General features: G+C 41.4%; 2 protein-coding genes across 2 annotated transcripts in view; one reads left to right on the forward strand and one right to left on the reverse strand.

The window, feature by feature from the left end:
- Positions 1 to 1,565: 1,565 nt before the first annotated feature.
- LOC124551084 (N-alpha-acetyltransferase 38, NatC auxiliary subunit) lies at positions 1,566 to 2,295 on the reverse strand. The gene is made up of 3 exons (XM_047126010.1): positions 2,130 to 2,295; positions 1,877 to 2,048; positions 1,566 to 1,799 (listed from the first exon to the last, which is right to left on the reverse strand). The coding sequence occupies exons 1-3, from the start codon at positions 2,157 to 2,159 to the stop codon at positions 1,687 to 1,689; spliced, it is 315 nt and encodes a 104-aa protein (XP_046981966.1). The 5' UTR covers positions 2,160 to 2,295; the 3' UTR covers positions 1,566 to 1,686.
- Positions 2,296 to 2,567: 272 nt separating this feature from the next.
- The window catches only part of LOC124550920 (symplekin), a 119,464-nt gene continuing 108,307 nt past the window's right edge, over positions 2,568 to 13,724 (forward strand). Inside the window, exons 1-3 of the mRNA XM_047125717.1 lie at positions 2,568 to 2,746; positions 3,250 to 3,446; positions 9,326 to 9,559. Coding sequence (XP_046981673.1) covers positions 2,678 to 2,746; positions 3,250 to 3,446; positions 9,326 to 9,559 — 500 coding nt within the window. The 5' untranslated portion in view covers positions 2,568 to 2,677. The remainder of the gene's footprint in view (positions 2,747 to 3,249; positions 3,447 to 9,325; positions 9,560 to 13,724) is intronic.

Here is a 13,724-nt window from a genome sequence, read left to right on the forward strand (position 1 = left end):
TCCAATTATAATCACCCTGTACTTGGTGACTGTCCATTATTTAATATAGGTTCTCTGAATTTATCTTGTCATTTTAGCTATTGTAAGAAAATCTGCATTAAAAATGGGAAAAAGAGCGTTAAATATGGGGTGAATGTAGATGCCAGGCTGTGCTACAGATAAATCTGTTATCACAAACTGTGTTTCGCATCCAAACTCACCGACTCTGCTAACGCACAATCACCTTGCAAGCAACTCTAGACCTTGGGCTATGCTACAGATCTGTGTCACTGCAGCCAAGGTTTTGGGGGAAGGGAGGGGGTGGGGGACTGGGGGGAGGAGAATCACTCTCTAGTCTAAAATATTTACTATGTGTGTTAGAGATGATGCTCATTTATCACTGGCAGCCAATGACAGATGCAGATAACAGTCATATCCATGGGGTTTGGAGGCTAATTACAGTCTATAAATCCAAAGGTCTGGCGTTCCTCCTTTAGCCATGCCTTGCATTTTTCTGCCCCTTTGTGCTTCTTTCACTGCTGGCAATGATTTGTTGATGTGAAAAAGTCATTAAATTTTAGGTCACTCTACAACTGAATGGGAAACTGCATTCAAAGTTCAGAGGAAAGATGAAGGCACAACACCAAGAACATGCATATAGCATATAGTTATTACAATAACTTCTGACATTTGACAGTTCACATGGATAGTAGCATTGCTGCCAGCCCATGCCAAGGGTACTACACTACAGTCACCAATGCTCCACACTATGTGCTATGGTTACTGATGCCACAAGAACAGGGAGTAGTGTACCAACTAAACTGTTGTCAGCATGGCAAGGATAGCTGGTTTCACATTACTATAACCGGAGCAACAGCAGTATCTCCACTGCTGTAAGCTAAACATCAAAATTTATTTTAATGACATTTTGGAGAAGCACTGTGGTACTGAAGCCAACCTTTGGGTTGATTTCACTTTTATCTTATACAAGGTCACATTAAAATTAGTAACAATAGAGGCAAAAAAATAAAAATTTGCAAATCTGTCCAGAAGTTCTTGAACAGATTATTCCAGCATTCATATACAGCAAGTTACACAAAATTATCCCTTTTAAAAACCCTTCCCGCCAAATGCAGATATAGAACAGCTGTCTATCATTGGTGTGTTTCGAGGAAATTGGGCTACACGTCACACCCTGACTTCACCTTCCTTTTGCTCGGTACGTATGGTATTAATGTCACATTGCAACTAATGTAACACAGATAAATATTTTGTTGTATGTTTGTTCCAAACACAAATACGATGTAAACCATCAACAAACAATAAGATAACAATGCAAAATTCTATATAACATTTATTGTGAGAATAGATGAGCTAATCTTTACACAGAGAATTTGAATCAATGTACCTCATACAATTCCTGTTTGCAACTGTCTTATGTCATACAAAGGTTTGTTACAGTTATATTTGATGTGCGGCAGTAATATAAATGGTATGCCTTATTTAATATAAATGGTTTACATTATTCCACGGTTTACCACATTATATAGTTTTAAGGTTTTACCACAGCACTAACAAATGATCGATTTATATCAATAATGAATATATTTACGTTGACAAATATACACACAAACATGAAAACATATAAACACCGTTTGGACGAGAAAAAGACGTCCGTTTCTACTATCACTTGACCTTCGTGTAATTTCACATTATGTCCTGAGCAAATTTCGTAACGTCATCTAGGCAAATTGATATTATATGACGACCTGGCACCATCACCAAACCTAGCACTCGTGGCTCGTCCATATTTACAGTATCTGAAAAATTCAATTCTTTTTAGTTGGGTGTAATTGAGCACTCGTAAATTACTCAATTGCTTTTTTGGGGCTATTACCTTCAGGTTTCAGATATTCGCTGCACGAGCCAAGAATTACGTTACCGTCTCGGTCTGTACATAGAAAGACGCCAACCAAAACTCTTCCATCAGTCATTTCAATTTTTAGATTTTTGTTAAGCCAACTCCACAGCTTCTGTTTCCCTGGCGTATCCAGGTTAGGTGGTGTACTCTGAGAAAACAGAATTTCTCTACATGCATAGCAGCGAAGAAAATATATAAGTTCAATTTACGATTTTGGTTTTAATTCTACCTTTTTCTCTCCATCCATGTCTGTAAACATCTATCCGATTTTTTTTTTCTTTTCTAACTACAAATTCATCATTAACAGAACAACGACAGCCTGTGTCCGAGATATACTATAGTCACTAGTCAGGATAGTGTTTCTAGTTCACGAAAACATAAACATATTCTATTGACAAATGAGTAACATTTCCAAAGCGCTCAATTTTAAGAGATGAAAATTGAACCAGAGAGATATCGAACTCATTCTCTCAACTTCTTTCGATTCACTACACATAAACTTATGCATCGAAATGAAACATTCACTCGTTGATAGCAAATAAAAAAGATATAAAATATCATTGCTTCAGATATTGTAGGCTCCCTAAAAACAAATTACATTTGATTTAAATCTGAGAGGATAAAGTGAAATGTCTTCAGCGTTTATACATCATTGATTGAAGCTAAATAAATGCAGCACAAACCCACACCTGCAGCTGTGTGGCTATCTATCTTTAAAAGTCAGCAATAATATCTTAATTTTAAAACTGGGTGTTCCGTTTCATTTACAAAGTTACAATGTCGCTTCAAGATATTGAGGGAAGAGATGATACTGCGACAGAAGAAGATGGGTCATCTTATAATAAGGTAGTAAAAGACACTCGTAAACGATCAAACAATACGTCAGATTTTGCGTGTTAGTCGGGTTATTCAGCAATGTGTCGCTTAGTTTGGCATGTCTGTCTAACAAAAACTATGTCCAACGTGTTCAGCTTAAATTTTGATTGACGGCCAATGCGCCAGACAGTTTGACTGCTTACGTCTGTTGTCAAACAGAGCATGTTGCTTGCCAGACTTCGAAGGTCCCGCACCTTACGAATGTTGTTTTGACACATATTTTGAACTATAAGGAATTTTTGTTCCAGTTTATCCCTTCGTATCGCGAATTTCCGTAATTGTCAAAGAATTGTGAAGCTTTGATTGTTAGACGAGGTGCCCCTAATGTGATTGGAACAAATTCAATAAATTATCGAGCTTTAATAATAAAGAAATCGCGAGAAAAGATCTGTGATGACATGAATTGGTGTTCATGTACCCATCCAAATGTGAGTAGTGAGTAGCAAAATTAACCTGTGTTGACATTGTTTCAGATTGTTGATTGGCTAAATGAGGCGTCTGTGACGTCAGAGACCACTACTAAAACGGAAATACTGTCGAAAGTACAGGAAATTATAGTAAAAAAAGAGCCAGGCTTACTGAACAGCTTCCTGGACGAGGTGATCGCCTTCCAAAGCGATCGGAATAGTGATGTTAGAAGACTCGTCGTTGGAATTATAGAGGAAGCAGTGTGAGTCTCGTATTTCCATATGTTAAATTGCATGTGAAAGTATATGTTGTCAGATATATTCTTACCTGTGACCGTAGCTTGCCACCCTAGGACATACGAATCACTTAAAACCACTGTCACAAATTGTTTACATTGTGTTAGCTCCCTGTAGTTTGTGTCATCATCATCTTCATGATCATTCGTGATAGTGGCTAGATTGGACTGTGCAAGAATTGGGACTTTGTACGGGTGCTGATGAGTGCGCAGTTGAGCACCTCACAAACCAAACATCATCCCTGTAGTTTCAGGCTACGTTCAGCTAGGAATAATTGTTGCAGCTTGTAATAATAATAAATTAATAAATTTCATCTCGAATTAAGAGTTAATGTGACACTACCGGTGTTTGTGTTGTGTGCGTAATTTTTTTATATGTTAATGAAATAATGAATTAGAAAGTATTAAAGATATTGAAAGTAGTTACTGGCACTAATTTTTTTATTTTTCTTAGCTATATTTGAATGTCTTGCTTTGTGCATGATGGAACTTTGCACACTATTTAGGTTATGAAGATTGTTCAGTCTTCCCAGGTATTGGATGTTTTCAGGGCGAAAAATTAAATAAATATAAAATTTTTGTCTCTCAGCTTCCTCTGAAATCTTGACTTGAGGTATCTCGAACTGAATGACCTCCTTCAAGCCAACCAGCATGGCTTTTGAAAACATTGATCATGTGAAACCGAACTTGCACTTTCCTCATACAATGTTCTGAAAGCTTTCTATCAAGCCAGTAAGATAGTTGTACAGCTTTCTTGATTACTGAAAAGCATTTGATTCTGTACCACACCTACGCTTATTGTCAAAGTATGATTATATGTGACTGGATTGAGAACGTTTTGGTAGGGAGGATGCAGCATGATATCGTGGATGTAGAGTCATCCTTAGATGTAGAAGTACCTGCAGATGTGCCCCAGGAAAGTGTGTTGCGACCCTAGCTGTTAATGTTGTATATCAATGACCGTGATAAGATTTCGAAGACTGACAACACTCAAAAATGTAGAACTGTGCATCCCCCCCCCCCGCCCCCGCCCCCCCCCCCAAAAAAAAAAAAAAAAAAAAAAAAAAAAAGCGCTAATGAATATAATATCTGTGGGTCACAGCAGGAATCGTCTAACTTGTACTTTGTAGGGATAAGAAATGGAATGATAACATAGGCTCAGTCAGAAGTAAAAGAGGCGGTAGACTTTAGTTTATTGGTAGAATACTGGGAAATGGAATCAGTCTACAAAGGAGATTGCTTACAACTCACTAGTGCAACCTATTTCAAATTATTGTCAAAGTATGTGGGACATATACTAAATAGGACTAACGGGGGACATTGAATATGTACAGAGAAAGGCAGCACGAATGGTCACAGATTTGATTGATCCGTGGGAGAGTGTCACGGAGATACTAAAGAAACTGTACCAACAGACTCCTGAAGAGAGGTGAAACTATCCCAAGAGAGTCTTCTAACAATGTTTCAAGGACCAGCTCTAAACGAGGGCTCTAGAAATATACTAACACCACATGGGGATCGTGAACATAAATTCAGAATAGTTACAGCGAGCACAGAGGCATTCAGTCATTCTTCCCCTACTCTGTATATGAATCGAACAGGAAGAAGCCCTAATAACAGGTACAATGGGACAGACAGTCTGCCGTGAACTTCACGTCGGTTTGCAGGGTATAGATGCAGATGTAGATAGATGACTAAAATCACTTCCCATTCATAAACTCGCACCATCATTTGATGAGAAGGTACTACTAGATGACACTGTATTTGTTTACGAATCAACCAGAAAGTAGTAATTTGTAATTTGCAGTTTTGCTACTATGGAGAAATAGTGGCATTGCTGACATTCACTTTCTCATATACAAATTTCTTTCCTTTTTCTTTTTAAAGTTTTAAATTTATGCTTATATGACAAAGTGGAAAAAGTTAATGTAGATTAGAGAGATTTTCTTGTCTTCATTACGTTATATCTATTCTTGTTTCCTGAGTTAGTGTTATAAAAGTTTGCAGAAAACTTATCATCACTCACGTGTATTTTACTGACATGCTAAGCTCTAGTTAAACACTTCATTCACTTCTTACAGCTTTGGGAGAGGCCATCTGATAAAAGATCTTTGGATTTGTCAGTCTTATGTGGATGGAGTCTGATTTTGATCTAGAGTTTAAATTTTCTGCAGTTTTACTTTACTTTAAACATTTTTGGAAGGTGACTATTAATAGCAGCCATGTAATGTATAAAATGCATGTTTGACCATCAGCTGCTTTTCATTTTAACGTAAATATTGACCTTTTTCATTCACAGACTATCTTCGCAGATTAGGGTTAAAGCAGCTGTGTGGTATACTGGCATTCATGACATGCTCTACATATGGTACGTGGCCATTTTTTTAAGTAATGGCACATGTGACTTTAATCCATGAAGATGGTCTTTGACTGAAACTGTTGATATTTGGGTTTTAAATTAAAAAAAAAAAGCAGCTGATTGTCAAAAGTGCATTTTGTACATCACTTTACGAGTATGTGGGACATCCGCTTTAAACTTGTTAGATCCCCTGTAAACTCCGAGAAAAGTGCGAGGGGGAGTGGGAGTAAGGCAGAAATCTGTTTTTGATTAGTTTTCCATGTGGAATAGTTGGAAAGCAATGTAGGAAATTGTTTAGGTAAAAGTAATGCTTCAAAAATAGCCCAGGATGTAGCTTTGTAGAGAATTATATAACATGTAATGGATTTCTCACCTAGTTCCTACATCAAAACGCATGCTCTACAAACCACTGTGAAGTTCGTGGCAGAGGGTACTTATCGTGGCACCACATATTCCAGTTGCATATGGAGCACTGGCAGAATGATGCCTCTGTGCATGTTGGAGTTACTGTAATTATCATTGCAGATTATGCACTAGTGATATGGGAAGAGCTGAAGAATATTTTTAGTTTTGTAAGCATGTCTTTATGGGATAATTTGTGCCCGTGTTAAAGATTCTGCCAATTCATATTTCTCAACTTTCCTGTGGCATTGTCGTGTTACCATTTCTATTGCCCTTCTTTGTAGCCGTTCAGTATACCTTATTTGGTTTAGGTTTCTCACGCTCTGGTAGTAATCTAAAACTGTCGACAGAAATATTTTGTAAACGGTCTCCTCCTGATGAAGAATCAAAGGCTGCTACCCATCTATCTTATATGTAACTGAGCCTGTGTGTTAATTCCAATCCATATCCATACAGATTATTAACTCTTTGACTGCTGCAGGTGTGCTCTCTACATTATGTTCAGAGTCACTTCTTTGTTGCTGTACTGCTTGCCCAGCACTGCTACCTGTGCAGTGATACGGCGTTCTGGCCGCAATGAAATACTTATCCAATTCTAAGAAAATTTTTCAGTGAAGAACATTATTTTTGCACATCTTACAGTCTAATATTTTTACTTGATAAAGGAATTAATTACTTTTGTTGTTCATCATAGTTAATGTGCTGCAACAAATTAAGTGAAGTATTGCATGAAATTTTAGAGAATTTGTAGAGGTAAAGACACATAGCGTAAACTTTGCATTTGGTTGATTTGAGCTGAGTCAGTGCTGTGTATTAAACGTACACATGGTACAAAAATATTATTTAAAGTTGAGAGCAGAACAATCTCATATCATTCTCAAGTTATTGGATTTTATAGTTGGTGGACAGTTGCACGTGATGCCATCATTTCCTGCGCTGTACATCTGGAATCATGTTGGCATAATAGTCATCATATTTGGTGGAGCATAGAGTTAACTCATCCAAAGCAGTCAAAGAGCTAAACTCATGACTTTCTGAGAGCTGCCACATTGTTATTGTGACTCATTGATATTGTAGTCATATGATACTGATTACATTTTGCCATGTGCATAATTTTGCATTTTTGTATATTTAAGGGAAGTTGTCAATTGTTCCAACACTTCAAAATCTTATAATGACATGATATTTCTGTAGTTTTTTCTCGCCAGACAGTACTTTGTTATAGACACTGTATCTGCAAAATGTCCGAAGTATCTTTTATTATTGCTTACCAGGTATTTTATATTAAACACAAACAACAAGTACTCGACACACTTCCCTGGGAACACGTCAGAAGTTACTTCTATTGCTGTTGATGACTCTCCATCCAAGATATTGTGCTGCTTCTAGTGAGTTCCAGTAACAAATAATGCAGCAGGCAGTAGTACATTGTGAAACATACACAGGTTGCAGACATGATTCAGATGCATTGTTCATTCACTCTGTCATCTTGTTTGATATGTTCATTTGAGGCCATTTGTTTCTTATCTCAGATTACTTTTCTTGTTCAGATCCTGTTTTATCATCTATACTGTTTGGTGCTAAAGTTTTGGGGTGTTCCTACAGAACCAAGAGCCAATTGGGGTCCTCCAGTAGTTAAGACTATTTTATTTATTTATTTGTTCTGAAGACTAGTGTCACACTCCAAACTAGTCTTATCTTGTGCAAGCCTCTTCATCTCCACTCTCTACCCGACCTTCTTCCTCCTAACTAACAGTTCCTTTTTGCCTCAAGATTTGCCCTTTCACCTGATCCCACCCTTCAGTCAGGTTGTGGTTTGTGCCATAAATTTCATTTCTTCGCAGTTCAAATCAATTCCTCGTTAGTTATTGGATCTACCCGTCTAATCCTCAGCTTCTACCATAGCACCACATTTCAAAAGCACTCTTTAGCAACCACATTTCACTTTAGTAAAAGGCTATACTCAGAGAAAAGCCTTAAAGAAAGACTTCCTAACATTTACATTTAAAATCACTTTTAAGAAATTTCTCTTTTTCATAGCTTTCCTCACGATTGCTGGCCTGTATTTAATATTATCTCTACTTTCGTCATCATTAGTTATTTTACCCGCTAGGGGGGTCGCGTGTGTGCAAGAGCTATCCTTTTTGTAATATTATTATTGTTGCTCCAATCTGGATCTCCCGTTGTTTTATTTTGCAGCAGACAAGGATGCATAAACCAAAAGTGGATCTTCTTTTGTTAAAATGTGGTACAATAAAAGCAAAAGTCAAGTAGAAAATTTAATACTATTGTTTCATTTTACAATAAGGCATTGTACATGTGAGTATGAATTTTAATTTTTCATACAAACGTTAAATAAAAACAAAAGTTTATCTTTATTGAATAAAACTATAATGTAATGTTTGTTAATAAATGCAGAATATTTCCGCAAGATTGGCAGGTTTGCATGCTAAGCACTTGTCTACTTATGGTTATGGTTTGCAAATGTTTGCCGGCCAAAGTGGCCAAGCGGTTCTAGGCGCTTCAGTCTGGAACCGTGCTGCTGCTATGGTCGCAGGTTCGAATCCTGCCTCGGGCACGGTTGTGTGTGATGTCCTTAGGTTAGTTAGGTTTAAGTAGTTCTAAGTTCTAGGGGACTGATGACCTCAGAAGTTAAGTCCCATAGTGCTCAGAGCCATTTCAACCATTTTTTGCAAATCTTTTGCACCAAAAAGAGCTCCGAAAATTTCTGACCTTAAGAAATATAATGTAAGTGGATAGATGAGAGAGGGTACTACCCAAGCAGCGGCAGGAGGACACACATTCAAAAGGTATTAAGTATACAAGCTTTTGGCGACATCGGGGTTTTCTGGTAGAACAAAGGGAAGGAAGAGGGGTTAATTGACATCAAGGTAAATGTATCACAAGCAGCTATGGAAAGGTGGCGGGAAACATGGATAACTTTGAGACTGCTGAACTTGCAGTGGTGGACCTACCTAATGGGCAGGACACCTCCTAACAAAATTTATGTGGGTGTTAATGTGAAGCTGGCCACTGCACATGCCTCTTTAAGGCACTGTTTGACAAGGTGATGTTATTGTTTTAGGAAAAAGGATTCGAATGTGCTGCCACGCGTGGCGCCGAGCCTGTTGTTGCTGCTGCAGGACGGGAGCGCTCAGGTCCAGAAGCGTGTGGTGCAGGCGGCCGCACAAGTGTACCGGGCGGCCCTAGCTTGGCTCGCAGACGCCCATACCAGCCACGAGGTGCTCGAAGCCACCTGGAATGCAATAACGGCAATCAAGGCTCAGATTGTTTACCTTGTGGACTGCGAGAATGACGGGTAAGTGGCATGTCGTATCTTTCTTTTCTGAATATTAATTAGTCTTGATTACTTACTCTTGCTTAATGTCAGTATAACTGTAAGACATTAAGGGTAGGATCTGAAACTTCCTTGCGGATTAAAGCTGTGGGCTGGACCAGGACTCCAACCCTGGCAGCAACCGTAGTGCCAGGTGGTCGTTGCTGTGGCTGTGTGGTGCCCACAAGACAAGCAACTTCTTGAAGTGGGTGGTAACAGGGCCAACGTTTGGCACATGAAAAGTGTTAAACTCTCTGGCTGTTCTACTGCAGCTGCATCTCTTCCTGTACATAGTTCTCAGTTCCTGTTCCTGCTTTTCCAGCCATACACTCCTTGGATACACCCTGGGAGGAGGGCGAGATGTGTTGGCTTGGGGCGAGACCCTTTCTACGGTTCCTAGTCTGTACTGGGACCAACAGGGAGACTTTTGCCTCCACTAAACCCCTTTTCTTTGTGGAACATACTGAGGAAAAGTTCGGTGAAGTTGAGTCATTAAGCAATGTTAGCTCTGGCTCTCTCCTTATGAAGACAACTTCTGCCAGTCAGCCAGTCTCTCTCTGTGCCTGCGACCATTTAGGAAACAACTCCCTTGACTATTGCTCCTCACAGGTCACTCAGGATGTAATTTTCCATAGACACCTCCTCGAGTTTGATGAACTTATGGCTAATCTGGAGCGACATGGTGTTCATTTCATCCAGCATGTCCAGAAAGGCCTTAAGGACCATGGTGTAGACACAGCACTTTCATCATGGCATTTGAGGGGGATACCCTGGCCAAGAAAGTCAAGGTAATCGTGTACAGATGCAATGTGAAACCATACATTCCACCTCCCTTGCATTGCTTCCATTGCCTCAAGTTCAGCCACTTGTCCTCATGATGCGATGACACTCTCATCTGTGGTGACTGTGGCTGCCATCTTCATGTTGGGAGCTGTTACGCCCCACCGCCTTACTGTGTAAACTGCTCGTCTCCATTCTCCCCACTCACTGGAGTGTCCAGTGTACATGAAGGAAGAAAGAATTCAGAAAATAAAGACCCTTGACCATCGCAGCTACTTTGAAGCTCGGAAGAAATTTGACAGACTTCACCCTGTAAATCTCTCCTCCACCTATGCGTCAGTTACGCCTTACCCTCCTCACCCCTCCCCACTACCACCATCCTGGCCCCCCCTTCCGTTTCCTCACCCTCGGCAGCTCTTGTCTCTTCCCCTCCTGGAATTCTTCCTCCTCCTCGGACAAGGAAAACCTCTTCTTCCCTGGTTCCTGCTAGGGATGGGGCTCCGTATCGGAACACCCCTCCCCAGCATTCTCAGGACAGGAAGCTTGCACCCTCGGAGGAGAGATCTGCACTCAAAGGGCCCCAAAGCCACTCACTCTCTCTGATCCTGACACTAGCCGCCTATCCCCTTACTGATAACGCCTCCTCCCTCCCTCCTTCCTTCCAAGGGAGGAGGAAGAGGATGAGGACAAGAAGTGGTGCAAGTCAAATGACAATTCTTCCCCAGCTACCTGGAGGGTTTGGCCCTTCCACCTCATCCTGAATCGGACCCAGTTTTTATGCTTGTCACCCCCATCCTCATTGGCGAAGACCACCAACCAAGTGACTTAACATCCCCTCAGCTTCATTATGTCTCACCTAGTCTCTCACCACACAATAATCCAGTGGAATCGCAACGGATATTATCGCCACCCCCGGGAAATGTAACCCCTTGCTTCCTTCTACTCTTCGTTCTGTCTTGCTCTTCAAGAAACTTACTTTCGTGATGACCATTCTCTAAAGTTTCGTGATATTGAGTGTTCTGTCAGAACCGTGCCTGCCCCGGGATAGCTTCTGGAGGGACCCGCACTTCGGTTCACACTAATGTCATTAGTGACTGGATCCCTCTTCATACCCACCTGGAAGCGATAGCAGTTAGAGTGCAGATGACTGCGGCAATCACCGTTTGCAATGTCTACCTCCCTCCAGGTAGGCCACTTCCTTATGTTGAACTGTCTACCTTAATACAGAAACTCTTGCCTCCGTATCTCCTCCTTGGCGACTTCAATGCGCACCACCCCTGTAGGAGATTGCCACTTTGTTGGGTAGGGGTCTTCTACTTGAGCAGCTTACTGCAGACTTTGATTTGTATCTCCTTAGTGACAGTTTCCCTACCAACTTCAGCGCCACCCATGGAACCTTTACTGCTCTCTATCTCACAGTCTCTCCCCTGCTCTCTTGGCTTGCCTACATTGGTCACTCCGCGATCTTTGTGACGGTGACCACTTTCCAGTGATCCTTTCATTCCCCTGCCGCCTGCAGGGCCAATTGATCTTTATATATGTCTGCTGTGCACTTCGCCACCTCTCTCTTGAACTGCCATTGATGCGGTCGTGCAGGGTCTTTCTGCCCACCGACAGGTGCTGCAACGATTTAAATAACACCCTTCACTAAACAACCTCCTCAGTTTTAAGCGTCTCCATGCTAAGGCTCACTACCTTATTAAGCAGAGTACAAAGGAATGCTGGGAGCGCTATGTTTCCTCCCTGGGGACGTACGGCTTTTCATCATAGATTTGGTCCGAGCTCTGTAGCCTTCTGGGCCACCAGTGACAGTCAACTGTCCAGGGGTTTATCCTCCAAGGTGCTCTGTCTGCTGATCCATTGGTCCTTGCAGAACACCTCGTGACAAACTTTGTGACAGAATTTGTCATTATCTCCCTATCCTGCCACCTTTCTCTGACAGAAACTCTGAGTTGAACGGACCTCTTTCTGTTTCAACCCTCAACAAACTGAACCCTTCGCTGAATGGGAATTCTTGCAGGCTCTTCCTCTTCACGTGACATGGCCCCAGGCTGGCCCAGATTCCATCCACAGCCACCTGATCCAACATTTTCATATTACACGAAGGCAATGCATACTCAGGGTCTTCAACCACATTTGGCTCACGGAAGCTTTCCCCTTACAGTGGCGAAACAGTATAGCTAGCCTCATTCTTAAGCCTCTCGACAGCTACTGGCCAATTGGCCTGACAAACGTACTTTGTAAATTGCTTGAGAGGATCGTTATCTTCAGATTATGTTGAGTACTTGAATCTCAAGGCCTTTCTCTGTATCAGTGTGACTTCTGAGAAGGATGATCCCCAACTGACCATTTACTCAGATTCGAAACTGCAATCTTACTGGCTTTTACTAACGCTCGGCACCTTGTCGCAGTCTTCTTTGACCTACATAAGGTGTATGACATGGTTTGGTACCTTCACATTTTAGTTACACTCTGTGACTGGGGCTTTTGTGGCCACCTTCTGTTTTCGTGTGTGTGTGTGTGTGTGTGTGTGTGTGTGTGTGTGTTGTCCCACCACCACCAGCTCTTCAGGAGTCCATTGGCACTTCACTCAGCACCCCCTCAGATTCAGGATAATGGTATCCCACAGAGTTCTGTATTAAGTGTCACACTCTTCCTCACAGCCATCAATGGGCTTGTAACCTCTGTTGGCACTAAGGTTACCCCGGCATGTCAATGAGTTTTTCACCTGGTGCAATTCCCACTTGGTAGCGTCTGCTGAGTGCCGGCTCCAAGGTGCCATCCAACGGACCTTTGCATGGGCTGTCTCCCATAGCTTCGAACATGCAGATTATGCATTATTGTCATTCATAGTACCAGCTTCAAGATATTACAGCACAGTCCCATTTCCTGAGCCTTTTTTCTTTTTAATTTATTTATTATTGTATTAAAAGCTGATGTGGTTAACCCATATTTGCTGCCTGAAGACTACATGCTGCAGAAGCTTAATGCACTCCACCTCCTGGCCAACACATCTTGGGATGCAGACCATGCTACTCCTCTCCATCTTTACAGTGCTCTGGTCTTGTCCAGCCTAGATTATGGAAGTCAGGTTTACGAGTCAGCTGCTTTTTCCACACTGAAAATACTGGATCCTGTTCAGCATTGTGGGGTGCGTCTAGCTATTGGGGCCTTTCTCACTACCCCATTTGACAGTCTCCTCACAGAAGCGAGGATTCTCCCCCTCTACAAATACGGTGAAGCCAACTCTTGGTTTTTTTATGCATCACCATTCGCAGATTCCCTGACCACCCCATGTACCCTGTCCTCTTTGCAAGCGAGGTAAGCCTCCCTCCTGATCACTGCCCACGGGGCGGGGATTGCCGGT

The sequence above is a fragment of the Schistocerca americana genome, chromosome 9 (assembly GCF_021461395.2).
Source record: "Schistocerca americana isolate TAMUIC-IGC-003095 chromosome 9, iqSchAmer2.1, whole genome shotgun sequence".
In the NCBI taxonomy this organism is placed as follows: domain Eukaryota; kingdom Metazoa; phylum Arthropoda; class Insecta; order Orthoptera; family Acrididae; genus Schistocerca; species Schistocerca americana.

Coding starts and splice junctions, on each gene's coding strand:
- LOC124551084 (XM_047126010.1), bottom strand. CDS start 2,159: ATGTTTACAGACATGGATGGAGAGAAAAAG. Junction 2,049..2,129: donor ACATGGATGGAGAGAAAAAG/GTAGAATTAAAA, acceptor CTGTTTTCTCAG/AGTACACCACCTAACCTGGA. Junction 1,800..1,876: donor CGAATATCTGAAACCTGAAG/GTAATAGCCCCA, acceptor TGAATTTTTCAG/ATACTGTAAATATGGACGAG.